The sequence below is a fragment of the Syzygium oleosum genome, unplaced genomic scaffold (assembly GCF_021117445.2).
Source record: "Syzygium oleosum isolate NSW1041296 unplaced genomic scaffold, Sole_v2.1 Sole_v2.18, whole genome shotgun sequence".
In the NCBI taxonomy this organism is placed as follows: Eukaryota; Viridiplantae; Streptophyta; class Magnoliopsida; order Myrtales; family Myrtaceae; genus Syzygium; species Syzygium oleosum.
The window spans coordinates 2,348,968-2,362,949 of record NW_026607502.1 but is presented as its reverse complement, the minus strand read 5'-3'; the positions used below and the strand labels follow the sequence as shown (position 1 = coordinate 2,362,949).

Below are 13,982 nucleotides of genomic sequence, written 5' to 3'. Positions count from 1 at the left end.
AACTAGCACCAACCTGAGTACTAGGTAAAGCAGCACTATCCCCTACGTCTCCTCCCTTAGCCCCTTCATCAGATTCACCATCACTATAGGACTCAACGTACACAACAGCTTCTTTTCCATGAAGATAATGGTAGATGATATCCTTAACACCATTATCATCATCAAAGTTTCTAATACCATCCTTCAAGCTGCTTCCAGGAACACAATAATGCAAACTTCCTATTTTACATCTTAATTGTTGAACTATATCCCTCATGAGATTAATATATGCTGGCTTGCTTCTATCGAAATAAACAGTACCTTCAAGTCCCCCAAAGTATTCCCACTCGTCAATGTCGATGATAAATTCTCCTCCATAGCGAACAATGATGCCGATAATTGTGTCTTTATCCCCCATATCAACCCTGCATTGAAGGAAAAAAGACAAAAAATTCAATATTTTAGCTTTCGAGACCACACTACACAGGAAAAAGAGCATAGCTTCACATGAAGGTCCCCCACATGATCGACAAGATTGAAAAAGCCACCATCAGACCACATGGGTGACAATGATAGAGGTCCCCATATGGACCACAGTCTATCGCATATACTCAGCCCGGCACCAACACAATCGAATGCACTTCAAGCCCCAATATCCGAACAACTAGCCATAATTTATGAAGTTCAAGCTTTAATTTCATAAGTTCAAGACCTAATTTCAAGTTCGAGCCCCAATTTCCCAAGTTCGAGCCCTAATTTCCTACTTCAAACCCTAATTTCCCGAAGGCAGCCCTAATCTACCAATTAATTAAGTGAAACATAGGACAATGAAGCACAATGTGTCAATCAATTCAGCAAAATAGAAATTAAAAGCCCTTATTTGAAGACCGACCTTCGTAATTTGCCACGGAGACGGGACCGACGCCAACGGGACGAGTGATGCTCAGTCCACGGGATGAGGGAGCGACGCCGACCGACCGCGAGGGGAAGGCAAGAGACGGCGATGGTGACGGAGATGGTGACGGTGACGGTGATAGCGACGGTGACGAAATGAGGGCGCCACGAGCGACGAGCGACGGGCGACGGCGACCGGACGAGGGAGACAGAGCAGGTGTGACGAGCGACGCGATGCTAAGACCTTTGAACTGAGTGACGTCGTTTGCTGTCTTAAATGGAACGACGTTGTCCTTCTTGTCCAAGTGGACTGAGCGACATCGTTTTGCTCATCCATGTGGACATCAATTGTTGAACCCAATATCCACGTCACACTCTTTTTTTAAATAAAAATGCCAGATCAGCTTTTTGGCCGAAATTTTGGCCGGAGTCACTAAAGTGATCTATTTTTCTCTGACTTGGCACCAAAGTGATCCGAAAAAAAGTTATGGCACCAAAGTGATCGATGTACACAAGTTATGACACTTATAGTGTCCTTTTGCCTAATATCAAGCCACCTCGAGGAAGGAGTTGCAAAGGAAAAGCCTGAGTGACAAAATTGAAGAAGGGTAACTTTGTATCATTCTTAATTTACCCTTGATCACTTCATTTGCTAATGAGTCTATGTCAGTCTCCTTAGGGATTGCCAAAATTCAAGAAAGCTCAAGGAGCCATCAATAAAAAATTCAAGTGAAGGGTGAGTTGGTATTAATTCCAAAATGCCCTTCCTAATCTCATCCCTGATGTAACTTCATTCCCTTGGTGATAAGAAGACGTCAATGTCCGAAAAACAAACGCAAGGGTAACTTTGTATCGTTATCAATTTTCATTCCTCAAGAGCTATTCATTAGCATAGTCTCTTTTTGTTACCTTGCAGAGTTGCCTCGTCGCTGCAGTATAGGTAAGTATCTCTTTCCCTAAAACTCTTTTCATTGGAGAAGAAAAGAAAATTCAAAAAGAAAAAATCTTTTAAAGCGAGAAGGTGCTTAATGCTTTTCCAAGTTAGATTTTAAAAACCAAAGAAGAATAAGAAGGAGAGAAGATGATGAAATGAAGGGCATGCTAGACTTTGCTGTGGGGGCAAAGGTAGAGATGCATCAATTATCAAGCTGAGGATCAGACTTCTAATCTCCTCGATCGATTCATATGCCATTTCCCTCCAAATAGATGCAATCCATGAACAATTGCTTCAGAGATAATCTTTCTATGTCTAGCATTTCTTGTAGGGATAATCCTTTGAACAAATGCTCAAAGTCATGTCTGATTATTGGTCGTTATGAGGTTATGAACTGTCTTGTACATGAGAATGGCAAATTCAAAATGTCCATGTCTTTTGAAAAAGGGATTTTGATGGATGATTTTATCTGTTTAAGTCACTAATTCCACTAAAGATCATCAAAATAGACAAGTCAATGAATGGTGGGGAAATGCTTGAATATGCTAAATGAGACGTGTCGGAATGATGAAAGGCAAGCCAAATTCCATACACTGTCCCATACACCAATCCCCTGTGAGGCGAGCGGAGATTTCCATGCCTGTAAGGTAAAGGTTATCTCCCAAAAGGTAAGACAACTCAAGTGATGAGAGGCATTTCATTCCTCTATCCCAAATACTACAAGTTATCCTTTGCTTAACCATCTTGAGCTCAAACACTTTTGAAGTTTTTTTTTCTCATATTAACCCTGTCAAAAACCACCCTACATCGAGGCAAATCAGAAGTAAGTTGCCATCATGAGGTGATCAAATGGGTGAAAATTTTCTTGCTCTCACTTGCATGAATCTCTGAGTGTCTTTATTGCATATGAACTTGTACGGAAATTCAAGTGCCTTAGGATAACAAAAAGCATTTCTTTCTTTATCCTACACACTTATGTGCATTGCACAGCCCAATTGAGCCTGTAATTACGTTTCATATGAATCTTGTTGGTGATCATTCCCCACACTGGGGCAAGGCAAATGCCACCACTGTTCAAGCATCACGGTTCGGAGTGCCAAGTGAAGATAAAGACCCAAGAGTCTAATAGCATTCTATTGTTTAAGTTTGTCTAGGCCATTCCATAAGTCAAGTATATAAACAAATGAAAAAAGGAAAAAAAATGAAAAATAAGGGGCATGAAAAAATAGTGTGCTTGGTAAAAGTAAGGCCAATGCTCATAGATATAAATGTTGGAAAAAAAAGAAAAAAATAGAACAAAAAAAAGAGAAAGAAATAAAAAATGATGAACTGGAGTGCATGAAAAACAGTGTGCTTGGTAAAAGCAAGGTCGATGCCCATATATTAAAGAGGAAGCAAAAATGTTGAGAGGATATGGGTCGAAATCGCAAAATCATCCTCGGTCAAGTAGTAGTCGTCCTTCGGGTAGACATGGCCACGGTCCAGGAACCGGCAGTTCCGGTTCTCGGCCATGTATGAACCGGACGGTTCCGGGCCGGTTCCGGTCCGGTTCCGGTTCCGGGCCGGTTCCTTCCGGGCCAGTTCCGGTTCCTGTCGGTTCCGGTTCATAATTTAAAATTTTAAAAAAAAATTATGAAATAAAAAAAATAATGAAATTATGAAATAATGAATTATTCAATATAAATTGTAATCAAATTTGGGGACAAAAAGAGAGAATGAGGGGGCGTGAACTTAATAAATTATCATTAAGCGCTTTACAATTCGTTACAATGATCTATAAAAAAAAAGGAGCACAATATATATGCCCTAAAATGACCCAAAAACCTAAGCCTATCCGAACCCCCGCATTCCGTGCACAGGGGTCACATGTCGTCGGATTATACTTCGGTTTCCCTAAGCTCACGTGGGCATGCCCGGTATGAGAAACAAGGGTCCCCGAAATATTTGCCAACTCCAATAGTTCTTTGATCCTCAGTCGTCGCTACCCGTTCCGGTTCCGGTAGAGGTACCGGTACCGGTACCGGTGGTATCTCCGTCGTTAAAGAATTCGGATTCATTATTCCGATCTATCTCTTATTGTCGGTATTGAGCCTTCATCCAATCATCAACACAAGCTTGAGCCTCCACTGATTCTGGAGCTATTCTTGAACGATGTTCGTCCAAAATATTACCTCCAGCACTGAATACTTGTTCGATCGCAACTGTGGAACAAGGGGTTGCAAAAATTTGTTTTGCAATAAGAGAAAGGATTGGGTATTGGCTTGGGTGCCTCTTCCACCAATCCAAAATTAAAAAACCTGTACTACCTTCGGATTGAGTAAACTCAAAGGAAACAGTTAGATAAATCTCTAATTCAGAAATATTTCCTATTACTCCCTTTTATTTTTTTTTGTCTATGTAATAAAAGTTGGTACCCTCTACTAATTTTTCCTGTACTCTCATTTTGTGTCTCGGTAGATTGAGAACATCCAATATCACTTAAATTATATTTAGTATAAAATTCATTATATAATTCTATTACTACGTTTTTAACCTCAGTTAGTATGGTTGTAACATTTACTGTATGATAATGTAAATATTGATAATACATATGCAAATAATCACTTAAACCATCTAATTTACAGCGCGGATAAAAAACACAAGCAACTAAATAAATAATGGGAATTTCGCTATAATAATGTAGCCACTTCATTTTCATTGTTACTATAGTATGTTGTAATTCAATATCATTTTCATATTCCTCAAAAACTCCGACAATATTAATACACTCTACTAAAAATAAATGCGTAGTAGGATAATAAACACCGGACAAAGTATAAGTTGCATCATTAAAAACCTTTAAAATATCTAAAAAAATTTTGCAAATATCCCACTCTTGTGGGTATAAATTAATCTAAGGTATATTATTAGAAATGAATGCACATAATAAATCTTTATATTCATAAAATTCACTAAGCAAGTGGAAAGTAGAATTCCAACGAGTTGGAACATCTCTTGGAAATCTTTTTGGCTTTTTGGCATTTTCTCTACAAAATCTACCCCATTCTTTCATTTTTTGGGGATGTTTCCATAAAAATTGAATCACCGTTTTTATTGGTTCAAGAAAAATATCAAGAGTTTTCAAACCATCTTGTACACATAAATTTAAAACATGACAAGCACATCTAACGTGAAAAAATTTTCCGCCAAAAGCGGGTTTACAAATATTTTCTAAATTGGCAATTGAAGCGGTATTTGCCGCGGCATTATCCAAACCAATTGAAAAATTTTGTTAAGCAAATAATATTCTTCTAAAATTGGCCTAATCATTCTATAAATATTATTTGCCGTATGCTTACCATCGAAAACTCTAAATGCAATAACTCTTTTTTGAATACTCCAATCGTCATCTATCCAATGACATGTTATGCCCATGTAAGAATGCATTTGCCAATGATCACTCCAAATATCACTACCTATATGCACGCATCCATTAAATTGCATAAAAGAGTTTTGTAAATCCTTGTTTCCATTTTTGTAAAGATTTTTAATTATTCGTTTAAGTGAATTTCTAGAAACACGTTTTGCTTGTGAAGCACATGCTTTTTGTACAAATTGATTAAAACCAAATCTTTCTCCAAAATTAAATGATAAATGCTCAACGGGAACAAATTTACCTAATTCTTCCTTATAAGTTTTTCATTAAAATGAAATAAAGGGGAAGTGTTAGGATTGACGTACCCAGAAATTTGTTGTTGCCTGATATCGATTCTCGCTTGGGTTGGATGTTTGCTCCTAAGATGTCGTTTGAATATTTCATATCCTTGTCCACCTGTATATTTATATATTTTTCCACAATGTTTAAAAATTATATCATACCTTTTTTGACCAATATCAAACCTTTCCATTTTTGTGAAGTGATCCCAAATGTCAAATGTAAGTTCCCGCTCCGCTTCCTTTGTTGTAGAAATTTCGGCAAGAGGATGAAGACTTTCTTGCTTCGGGACGCGCTCCACATCTGGAAAAATGTTGATTTCATCATCTTCAAAATCTACATAATCACAAGGATCAAAAGAATGATGGGATTCCGTCATGATATTCTTACCTTTGCCAGTTGGCACTCGACTTTCACTTGCCATTTTTCGAGTGGATTGAGAGAATTGAGCGGATTGATTGGGAGAATTAAGAGAGAATTGCGCGAATTGAGAAAATTGAGAGAATTTAAGAGAATTTGAGAGAATTTAGAGTATTGAGAAAATTTGAGAGAAGAGAATTTGAGAGAATTTGAGAGTATTGAGAGAATTTGAGAGAATTGAGAGTATTGAGAGAATATGAGAGAATTTTAGAGAATTTATAAGAAAAAAAATGAGAAGAAAATTTAGGATAAAAAAAAAAGCTAGATAACCGTTGCAATTTGCAACGATTATCTTTTTAATTTTTTTAAATTTTAATTTTATTTTTTACTTTTGCCCGTTGCTAATGCAGCCTGCAAAGGCTGCCCTGGCAACAGGCCGTAGCAGGGTCTGCAGACATGCAGGCCCTGCTGCAGGGTTTTTTATTTATTTATTTATTTTTAAATTTTTTTTTTGGAACCGGGCCCGAAAACAAATTTTGAACCGAAACCGGGCCCGTAGGCCATGGGCCGATTCCGGTTCCGAACCGCGGGCCCGGTCAACGGGCAGGGCCCGGGTTTGACCGGGCCGAAACCGGCCCGTGGCCATGACTACCTTCGAGTCTCAATGAGTCATGTATCAAATGACCAAGACTGATATTGCATCTACGGAGACAATCCCCGATGGTGATGATGAAGACCGGTGTCAACGCCAAGATGATCATCAACTCTCATCCTTATATACATATTTGAGCTTATGGATCCTTTCGTTTTTCAACCAGTGAACCTAGCCTACATTACGTTCAACATGTTAATATCAGAAAACATCGAGCATAATAAACTTGAATAGATGAGTAGGGTGTAAACTAAAAAGATCAATTTATAAACGACACATATGTCTGATATATTAATTTGTGTAACAAATCAAACTTCATCATTTCGGAAAGGTGCAAGTGATCTTCAATAGATGCAACTGTCTAAATGAACGTGTAATGCCAGTAAATAAATTACAATAGGAGCGGTGGAGACGTGAAGCCATCATCAATCAACCCTTTGGCGATGTGATGATAAGCAGACTCGGTCAAGTGAATCCCATCCCAATCCACGAAAGCCGATGGATCTTTGCAGGCAGTTGAGCCGGTGTGACCACATATTGCTGATGTATTGAGGTTGTATGGACCACCTCCTCCACAACAAGACCTTAGTGTCCCTCCATAGAAGCCTGCCTGAATGCACTCATTCATGTCGAGGCTTTTGAACAAATTATGCAGCCATATATTTGTTCGTGTCAATGACATCAACCAAACTGTCCTAATTAGTCATGGCCACGGGCCTGTTTCGGCCCGAAACCAGCCCGGTCAAACCCGGGCCCGGCCCGTTGACCGAGCCCGGTTCCGGTTCCAGCAATTTTGGAACCGGCCCAGAACCGATGGTTCCGGGCCCGGTTCCAAAAAAAAAATTAAATAATTTAAATATAAAAAAAAAACCTGTAGCAGGGCCTGCACGTCTGCAGGCCCTGCTGCGGCCCGTTGCCAAGGTAGCCTTTGCAGGCTGCCTTGGAAACTGGCAAAAATAAAATAAAAAAATTAATAATAAAAAGATAACCGGAACTTCTCCCGCTCTCTCCCTCTCTCTAGCCTCTATTGTGACTGATGTGGCGCGGATGCGGCGCCGATGGAGCTAATCCCTGGCGGCGGTGACGATGGAGGAGCTGCGAGCGCCGGCTTATCGATCGCCATCGCGATGCGCGGATGCAAGGAGCCTTCGAGAGACCGAGACGACGCCCAGGTCCGGAAGTCCTTCCCTCCCTCCCTCTCTCTCTCTCTCTCCAGAGTCTAAACCACAACGAACTGAATGAAGCATCGAAACTCAGGAGCACGCGAGCGCGAGAGAATCCACAGCAGCTCCGCCAGCGATGTGACGATCCGACGAGTGGGAAAGAGAGCGCGCGAGCACGAGAGAATCCACGGCAACTCCGCCAGCGATGTGACGATCCGACCAGCGGGAAAGAGAGCGCGCGAGGGAGGAGCAGAAGAAGAAGAAGAAGATCCGACGTGCCATCCCGCCGCCGGATTCGATGCACCCGTACAATCGGCTCCCGAGCAGCGGACACTCCAGGTTCGGAACTGGCAGAATCTGGAATCGGAACCTGCCAGTTCCGGTTCATACATGGCCATGAACTGGAATCGCCGGTTCTTGAACCGTGGCCATGTCTGGTCCTAATGTTATGTATGTGTTTGTTGTGTTTCCTGAAATCAAAGAGATACTAGTGTTTTTCTTTCTGGAAAGAGTAGGGGAGTTTCAAATAGATATGTCTTCTTTTAGTGTTTGGCTTTTAGTTTAGGAGCCAAAAGATCCAATACTTGCTAACGAGCTCCCATGACACTCAATATAGCTTATAGAGAATGTTTTAATAATGAAAATTGCAGCATTCTTTCATTTGGTTGGTTATTAGTTGCCTTGGACACTCATTAATGATATCAGTTTAAAAAATAGAACCGTAAAAGCAAGTAATTAGGTAAGCCAAATTGGGGCATGCAACATATTAGCTACGCTAGTCGTCTCCAGTTGGCCAAATCGGTACTTATTTCCATATGTACCTTTTGGATGCAAATGTTTTTACTTCTGAAGCAAACTATATATGAAATTGAAAAGAAGATTAGACATTTTTTATGGGCTGGAAATACAGAAGGCTATGGATCACACAAAGTTGCTTGGGAAGTTGTTTGTTCATCAAAAAAGGAAGGAGGTCTAGGGTTGCCTCATCTAAAATTATGGAACAAAGTTTTGCTTGGCCGTATGCTTTGGAACCTTATAAATTGTCCGTCGTCTTCCTTGTGGAGTAAATGGGCTCATAGTACCAAGTGTAGACGCAATTCGATTATGCAGCTTGAAATAAAGGGTGCTATGGCATGGAGTTGGCGTTGTATTCTTCAACTGAGATCGGCTTTTGCTTCGGTCATATCTAGACCAAGATATTGTTGCCAAGAGGTATACGATGAAACCAAGAGTGTGAGACTGGTCATGGAATGGTTCAAATTGATCCGGAAAGGAGGTATCAAGCAAGCATAACTTCATCGGTTGGCTAGTTTGTAGGGATAGACTACAAACATGAGAAGTCATATCACGTTGGAAACCTAAAGTAGATATCCATTGTAATTTTTGTATGTGTGGTCTGAAAAGCAGAGAACATCTATTCTTTCAGTGCACCAGAACCGGAAGCATTTGGCGTACTATCCTTGCACAATACGGAATTCGGCGTTCTTTAGGAAGATGGAACAATGAACTCAAATGGATGATTAGGGCTACCAAAGATAAGGACTTTGCAGCGAGACTTCTGAAGGTATCTTTTGTGACATTCCGAATTTTGGCCCATTTTTGGGATTTATAAAACGGGTATTTCGTCAGTGCGCTTATAGTAAAAATCTCGCCCGGGAACTGATCACTCCCGGTTATTATTTTTAAATCTTGAGATTTCGCTAGAATCGCACTCGATCGAATTTGGCCGTTATTTAGAGCCCAAACTTTGGTGTCGAATTTCTTGGAAGTTCCGGGACGAAATAAATTGGACGGTGTCAATATTATCGTAGCCAGCGTTGAGATTGTCAGGAATAGTGAGAAAGTGGATTTTTGACCGGGTGCGAATTTGGACTAGTAGACCTCCCTCGTAGTGTGTTTTGGGTTATTTTCTTTTGGCCCTTTTTCCTAAATTATAATTAGGATTTTTGTGGACCGTGGGATAGTTTTCGGATTCGAATCGTGACCGTTGGATCGCGATCATTGCTTTCTCTCTCTCTCTCTCTCTCTCTCTCTCTCTCTCCTCCTGCCCCATTTCTTCCCTCTCATGCAGACGTCCCCCCTGTCCCTTCCCCTCCGCTCACGCTCCTCCTTCTCTCTCTCTCTTTTCTTTTCTTTTCTTTTTCTTTTCTCCCTCTTCCCTTCCTCTTCTTCTTCGCGGAATCTCTCTAGTCCGTCGCCGTGCGTTCGCCGGAGTTGCGCTACCGAGCCGAGGCCGCCGCCGTTGTCGTTCCAGTCCCCTCGCCACCCTTGCGTGGCTTGTTCTCGCTTAGGCCCGAGGTTCAAGCGACTCCCTAAACTCCGTCTAGGACTTTGGGTATTATTTGACTCGTTTAGGGGTGTATTAGTGCGGATTAAGGACTAATTTGGTGGCTGATCATATGAGCTGTTCATGGCTGGATTAGTTGGTGATTTATGATGGTTTAGAGGCTTGTTTAGTGGTTGTTATTGGCTGAGTCAATTGCTGGTTCGGCGGGATGATGTTGGCGAATCTATTGAGCGGAATGTGGGTTAAAATGTGTGGGAAATGGCGAGCGTTGTGACGGTCGAATGTTGCTTGATTAGCGGGCTGATTTAGTGCCCAATGTGTGTGTGACAATGGCTGATTTATGGGCGTATTGTGGCTGGTTTTAGGACTGAGTTAGGGTTTGTCATAAGCCGTGATAATGGCTAGTCCGATGGATTGTTAATGAACAAGCTTTGGAGTGGAATTGTAGGATATATTGTGTCGATGTAGCGTGCTAAGTGTGGCTAATGATTGCTTGATTTATGGATTGATTCCATGTTTGAAATTGGGTGCTCAAGTGATGTTTTGATGACAAAGTAGTTGCCATCCTTTGGATGACCGCTTGTTGGTGCGCAAGCGTGAATTTAATTGGTGGGATCGTGGCTATTTTTAATGTGCTAGTATGGTGAATTGCATTATGGTTGTCTGGACACATTTGGGTGATATTTGAACGTGTGAATGCCATGAAATTGATTGAATTATGTGGCGTGTATGCTTTGACAAGCCCGGATCCGGAGGCCATTGAGGGTGTTGCCCGGGTTATGAGAAAGGACCGGCCACCGCGGCCGTGTGAAAGTTTGACCCGTGCCCGCGCCTAGTTCGGAGGGCCTTTGTTCACCCGGGCCATTTGTTTTTGAGGCCCGAGCCGATTTTCTCCGGGCCAAAACCAAGTAAGTAACTTCCTAAACCCTACCTAGTACTTTGGGTATTTTTAGACTTGTTTAGGATGTGTTTAGTACCGGCTTAGGACTTTAATTAGGCGTGGGCTAATTAGATGCGATTGTGCTTAATTGGTGAATTATTGTGGCGATAATTGTGCGGCTAATTTAGTGATTGACTAGATAAATATGCCGCATGAATTGTCGTGGCGCTTGTGGGTGAATTGGATTAATTGAATGTGCCGACATGAATGTCGGGTCGGTGGACCGATGTGGGGAGCATGAATTGAGTTGACTGATGTGGCGTGCGAGATTGACATTAGTGAAAGGGTGGTGATTGAAATTGATTTATATGACTAAGAGCATGGTGAATTTTGTATTATGGTGCATGTGCATGAGAAAAGCCCGGATCGATCGGAGGGCGCCAACCGAGGGTGTTGACCGGGTTGTGAGAAAGGACTGTGGGGTGTTGACCGGGTCGTGTGAAAGTAAGAAAGGTCCCGTGGGGTGTTGACCGGGACGAGCCCGGATTGATCGGAGGGCGACACGTGGGGTGTTGACCGGGTCGTGTGAAAGTAAGAAAGGTCCGTGGGGTGTTGACCGGGACGAGCCGGATTGATCGGAGGGCGGACACGTGGGTGTTGACCGGGTCGTGTGAAAGTTGGATGGATGCGCATGTGAAATGTGTTTGGGTTGAATTGGATGAACGTACGTGTGTATGGCGCTCAAATGATTTTGATGTGTCATTGACTATTATTGCATTATTATGATTTGACTAATGTGCGGTGTGGGCATGTGGTTGGATGGCGAGGTAAGTCCATTTATGTGAATTATATATATGTAATCGGGTAGATTGCATGTACGACTTGTGCAGGTACGCATTGGCCTATGTGGGGTATAGGGGTTGCTTATTGAGACTCGTTCTCACGGTTATTATATAACCATTTTCAGATCTGCGACCGTGATTGATTGGAGACGACACCGGGGTATCTCGGGGATGGAGGACGGGTCAAGTTACCCCATATTTTGTGTGCCCCTCTTTTGTATAGCGAAGTAGGATACCCCACCGCTATTCCCTTTTGATGTTGTGTATTTGGAATTATTGTTTTGTGCTATCCCTTTGTCATATTTTATTATGCAGGTTGTTTTAATTTCGCTTCCGCTTGCCTTTATCGTTGGGTGTTTCGTTTGGGTTGGCGACGCGTCCCGGGCGTCGCGTTCAATGATTGACCATCGAGGGGTGTCGCGAGCCCGTTGGGGTTCGGGGCGTGACATCTTTCCTAGCGACCATATATTGCATTTGGATGGAGCGTAATCGTAGACGCTTCTAACAAAAGTCAAATGAAGCCCTTATCATTTTGGCTAAAGTTCGCAAACTTATCAGAGGCCAAGCTTCGCACTACAAATCTTTTAGACCATCCCGGACAAATGAAATATTGGCTACTATATGGAGACTCTTTCACTCCATTTTTTTGTGATCTTAGTTCTATTTGTAATGTTAGGGAATGTCCCTAAACTTCTGTACGTCAACTTATAAATACTACTTACATTTTACAACAAAAAAAATAGATAAGCCAAATATAAATTAATCTTTCTTATTGTGGAAGATTCTAAATCAATTTTCCAAAAAAGGACTAAAATCTCCATCAATTATTCCACCCTTAATTTCTCTCTGTGATTAAGCACAATCTTGACTCTAGATGTAAAGGGAGAAAATTGTGGGGGAGAAAAGAAAAAAAAGTTGGCTTTCTTGTGATGTAGTGATTACTTATACGAATGGTGATAAATGTGATATGCGGAAAATAAAAGACAAACATCTAGGATTCATTATGTGATTATTAGCTCAAGCAAAAAGTATGCGTGCATACTGAATTTTGAGAGGAAAAAAAGATAAGTGAAAAGAAGGCTCACCATAGTGTTTTGGAGTGCGATAGATAGACATGACGGTAATATAATAGTAAACAAACATGATTCTTGCATGTGGGTATTGTTCTCTCATAATTTGCAATTCTTTCTTGAGGAAGTTAGCGTGATACTTCGCGAAAACATTATAAGGCTTGATACATCCGGTTCTTGGGTCATATGCCGATTCATTAGCGCTTTGAAACAAAGTTAGAAACAAGGAGGTGCAGCCTATTGGAAACTGTCCCGGCACCACCAGATCCACAACCCCTTCTTCTATCAGCATGCATCTGTTATGGTTATGATGACTCAAGAAAAAAAACAAAAAAGGGTAATAGTGAGAAATAAAATAAATAAGAAATGAATACCAAGACAAATCATGTGGATCATATATATATATATACACACTCACACGTAAATCACTTTTGGGAACTACTTCATGCACCAGGGAGATCGTTGTATAATATTAAAAAGTGAACCTTCTTTTGGTAGACAGAAAGCTCCAATTTATTATGTCACCATTTAAGTAATTGTCAATGCTCCTATGTGACATTTCAACTTAGTCTTTGGTTATTAGTTTAGGGATTTACATTCCGTACAACAATTGAATAAGAAGTTTCTCCAAACCGTGTGCAGATGAAGGCATTTCTTTATCATTGTCAAATACAACGTAATCATCTTAAACGTTAGGCACATGCCCAAGAGAAACGTAATGATTCAGGCATTTGTTTATCATAATCAAACTTCGTCTTTGGTTATTACGTGAATGTAACGTTAAGTTCGTGCCGAAGTGAGTCTGTGTAAGATACCCGGATGGCACGGGTGATTGCTGCAACGACTTGTGGCATGAGAGGACGTATCTTTTTAATGGTTCTACCAAAAATGAAGGGAAAGATGTAGTCATTGCCGCCTATCTCCCCAACCAGAAACAGGCTTCTTAAAGAAGTCATCACATTCTGCACCCAGAGAACTTAAAAATGTTTGATGCCTGGAAATGCGAGTGCCCCGGTAAGAAGGAAGTTTCCGGCATCACTCAGAGAGTTGCCAAAGTTGAAGATTGCATTGTAGCACCCGGGGCTCGACAATACGGACTTTGAAGAGAGGCAGCAGAGCAAGAAGAAGACTAGTATCTTCGTGGCTTTCATGTCAAACAATACTTGAAAATTTCGGTGAAGGAAGAGTCTGCTTGGGCTTGAGCCTCAGCCCTTACGTTATATCATA

General features: G+C 41.3%; 1 protein-coding gene across 1 annotated transcript; it reads right to left on the bottom strand.

The window, feature by feature from the left end:
• Positions 1 to 6,904: 6,904 nt before the first annotated feature.
• On the bottom strand, positions 6,905 to 13,711 carry LOC130140440 (GDSL esterase/lipase At5g45910-like). Its single transcript, XM_056319804.1, has 3 exons — positions 13,577 to 13,711; positions 12,771 to 13,053; positions 6,905 to 7,119 (listed from the first exon to the last, which is right to left on the bottom strand). Exons 1-3 carry the CDS (start codon positions 13,709 to 13,711, stop codon positions 6,905 to 6,907), a joined length of 633 nt encoding a protein of 210 aa, XP_056175779.1.
• Positions 13,712 to 13,982: the final 271 nt, after the last annotated feature.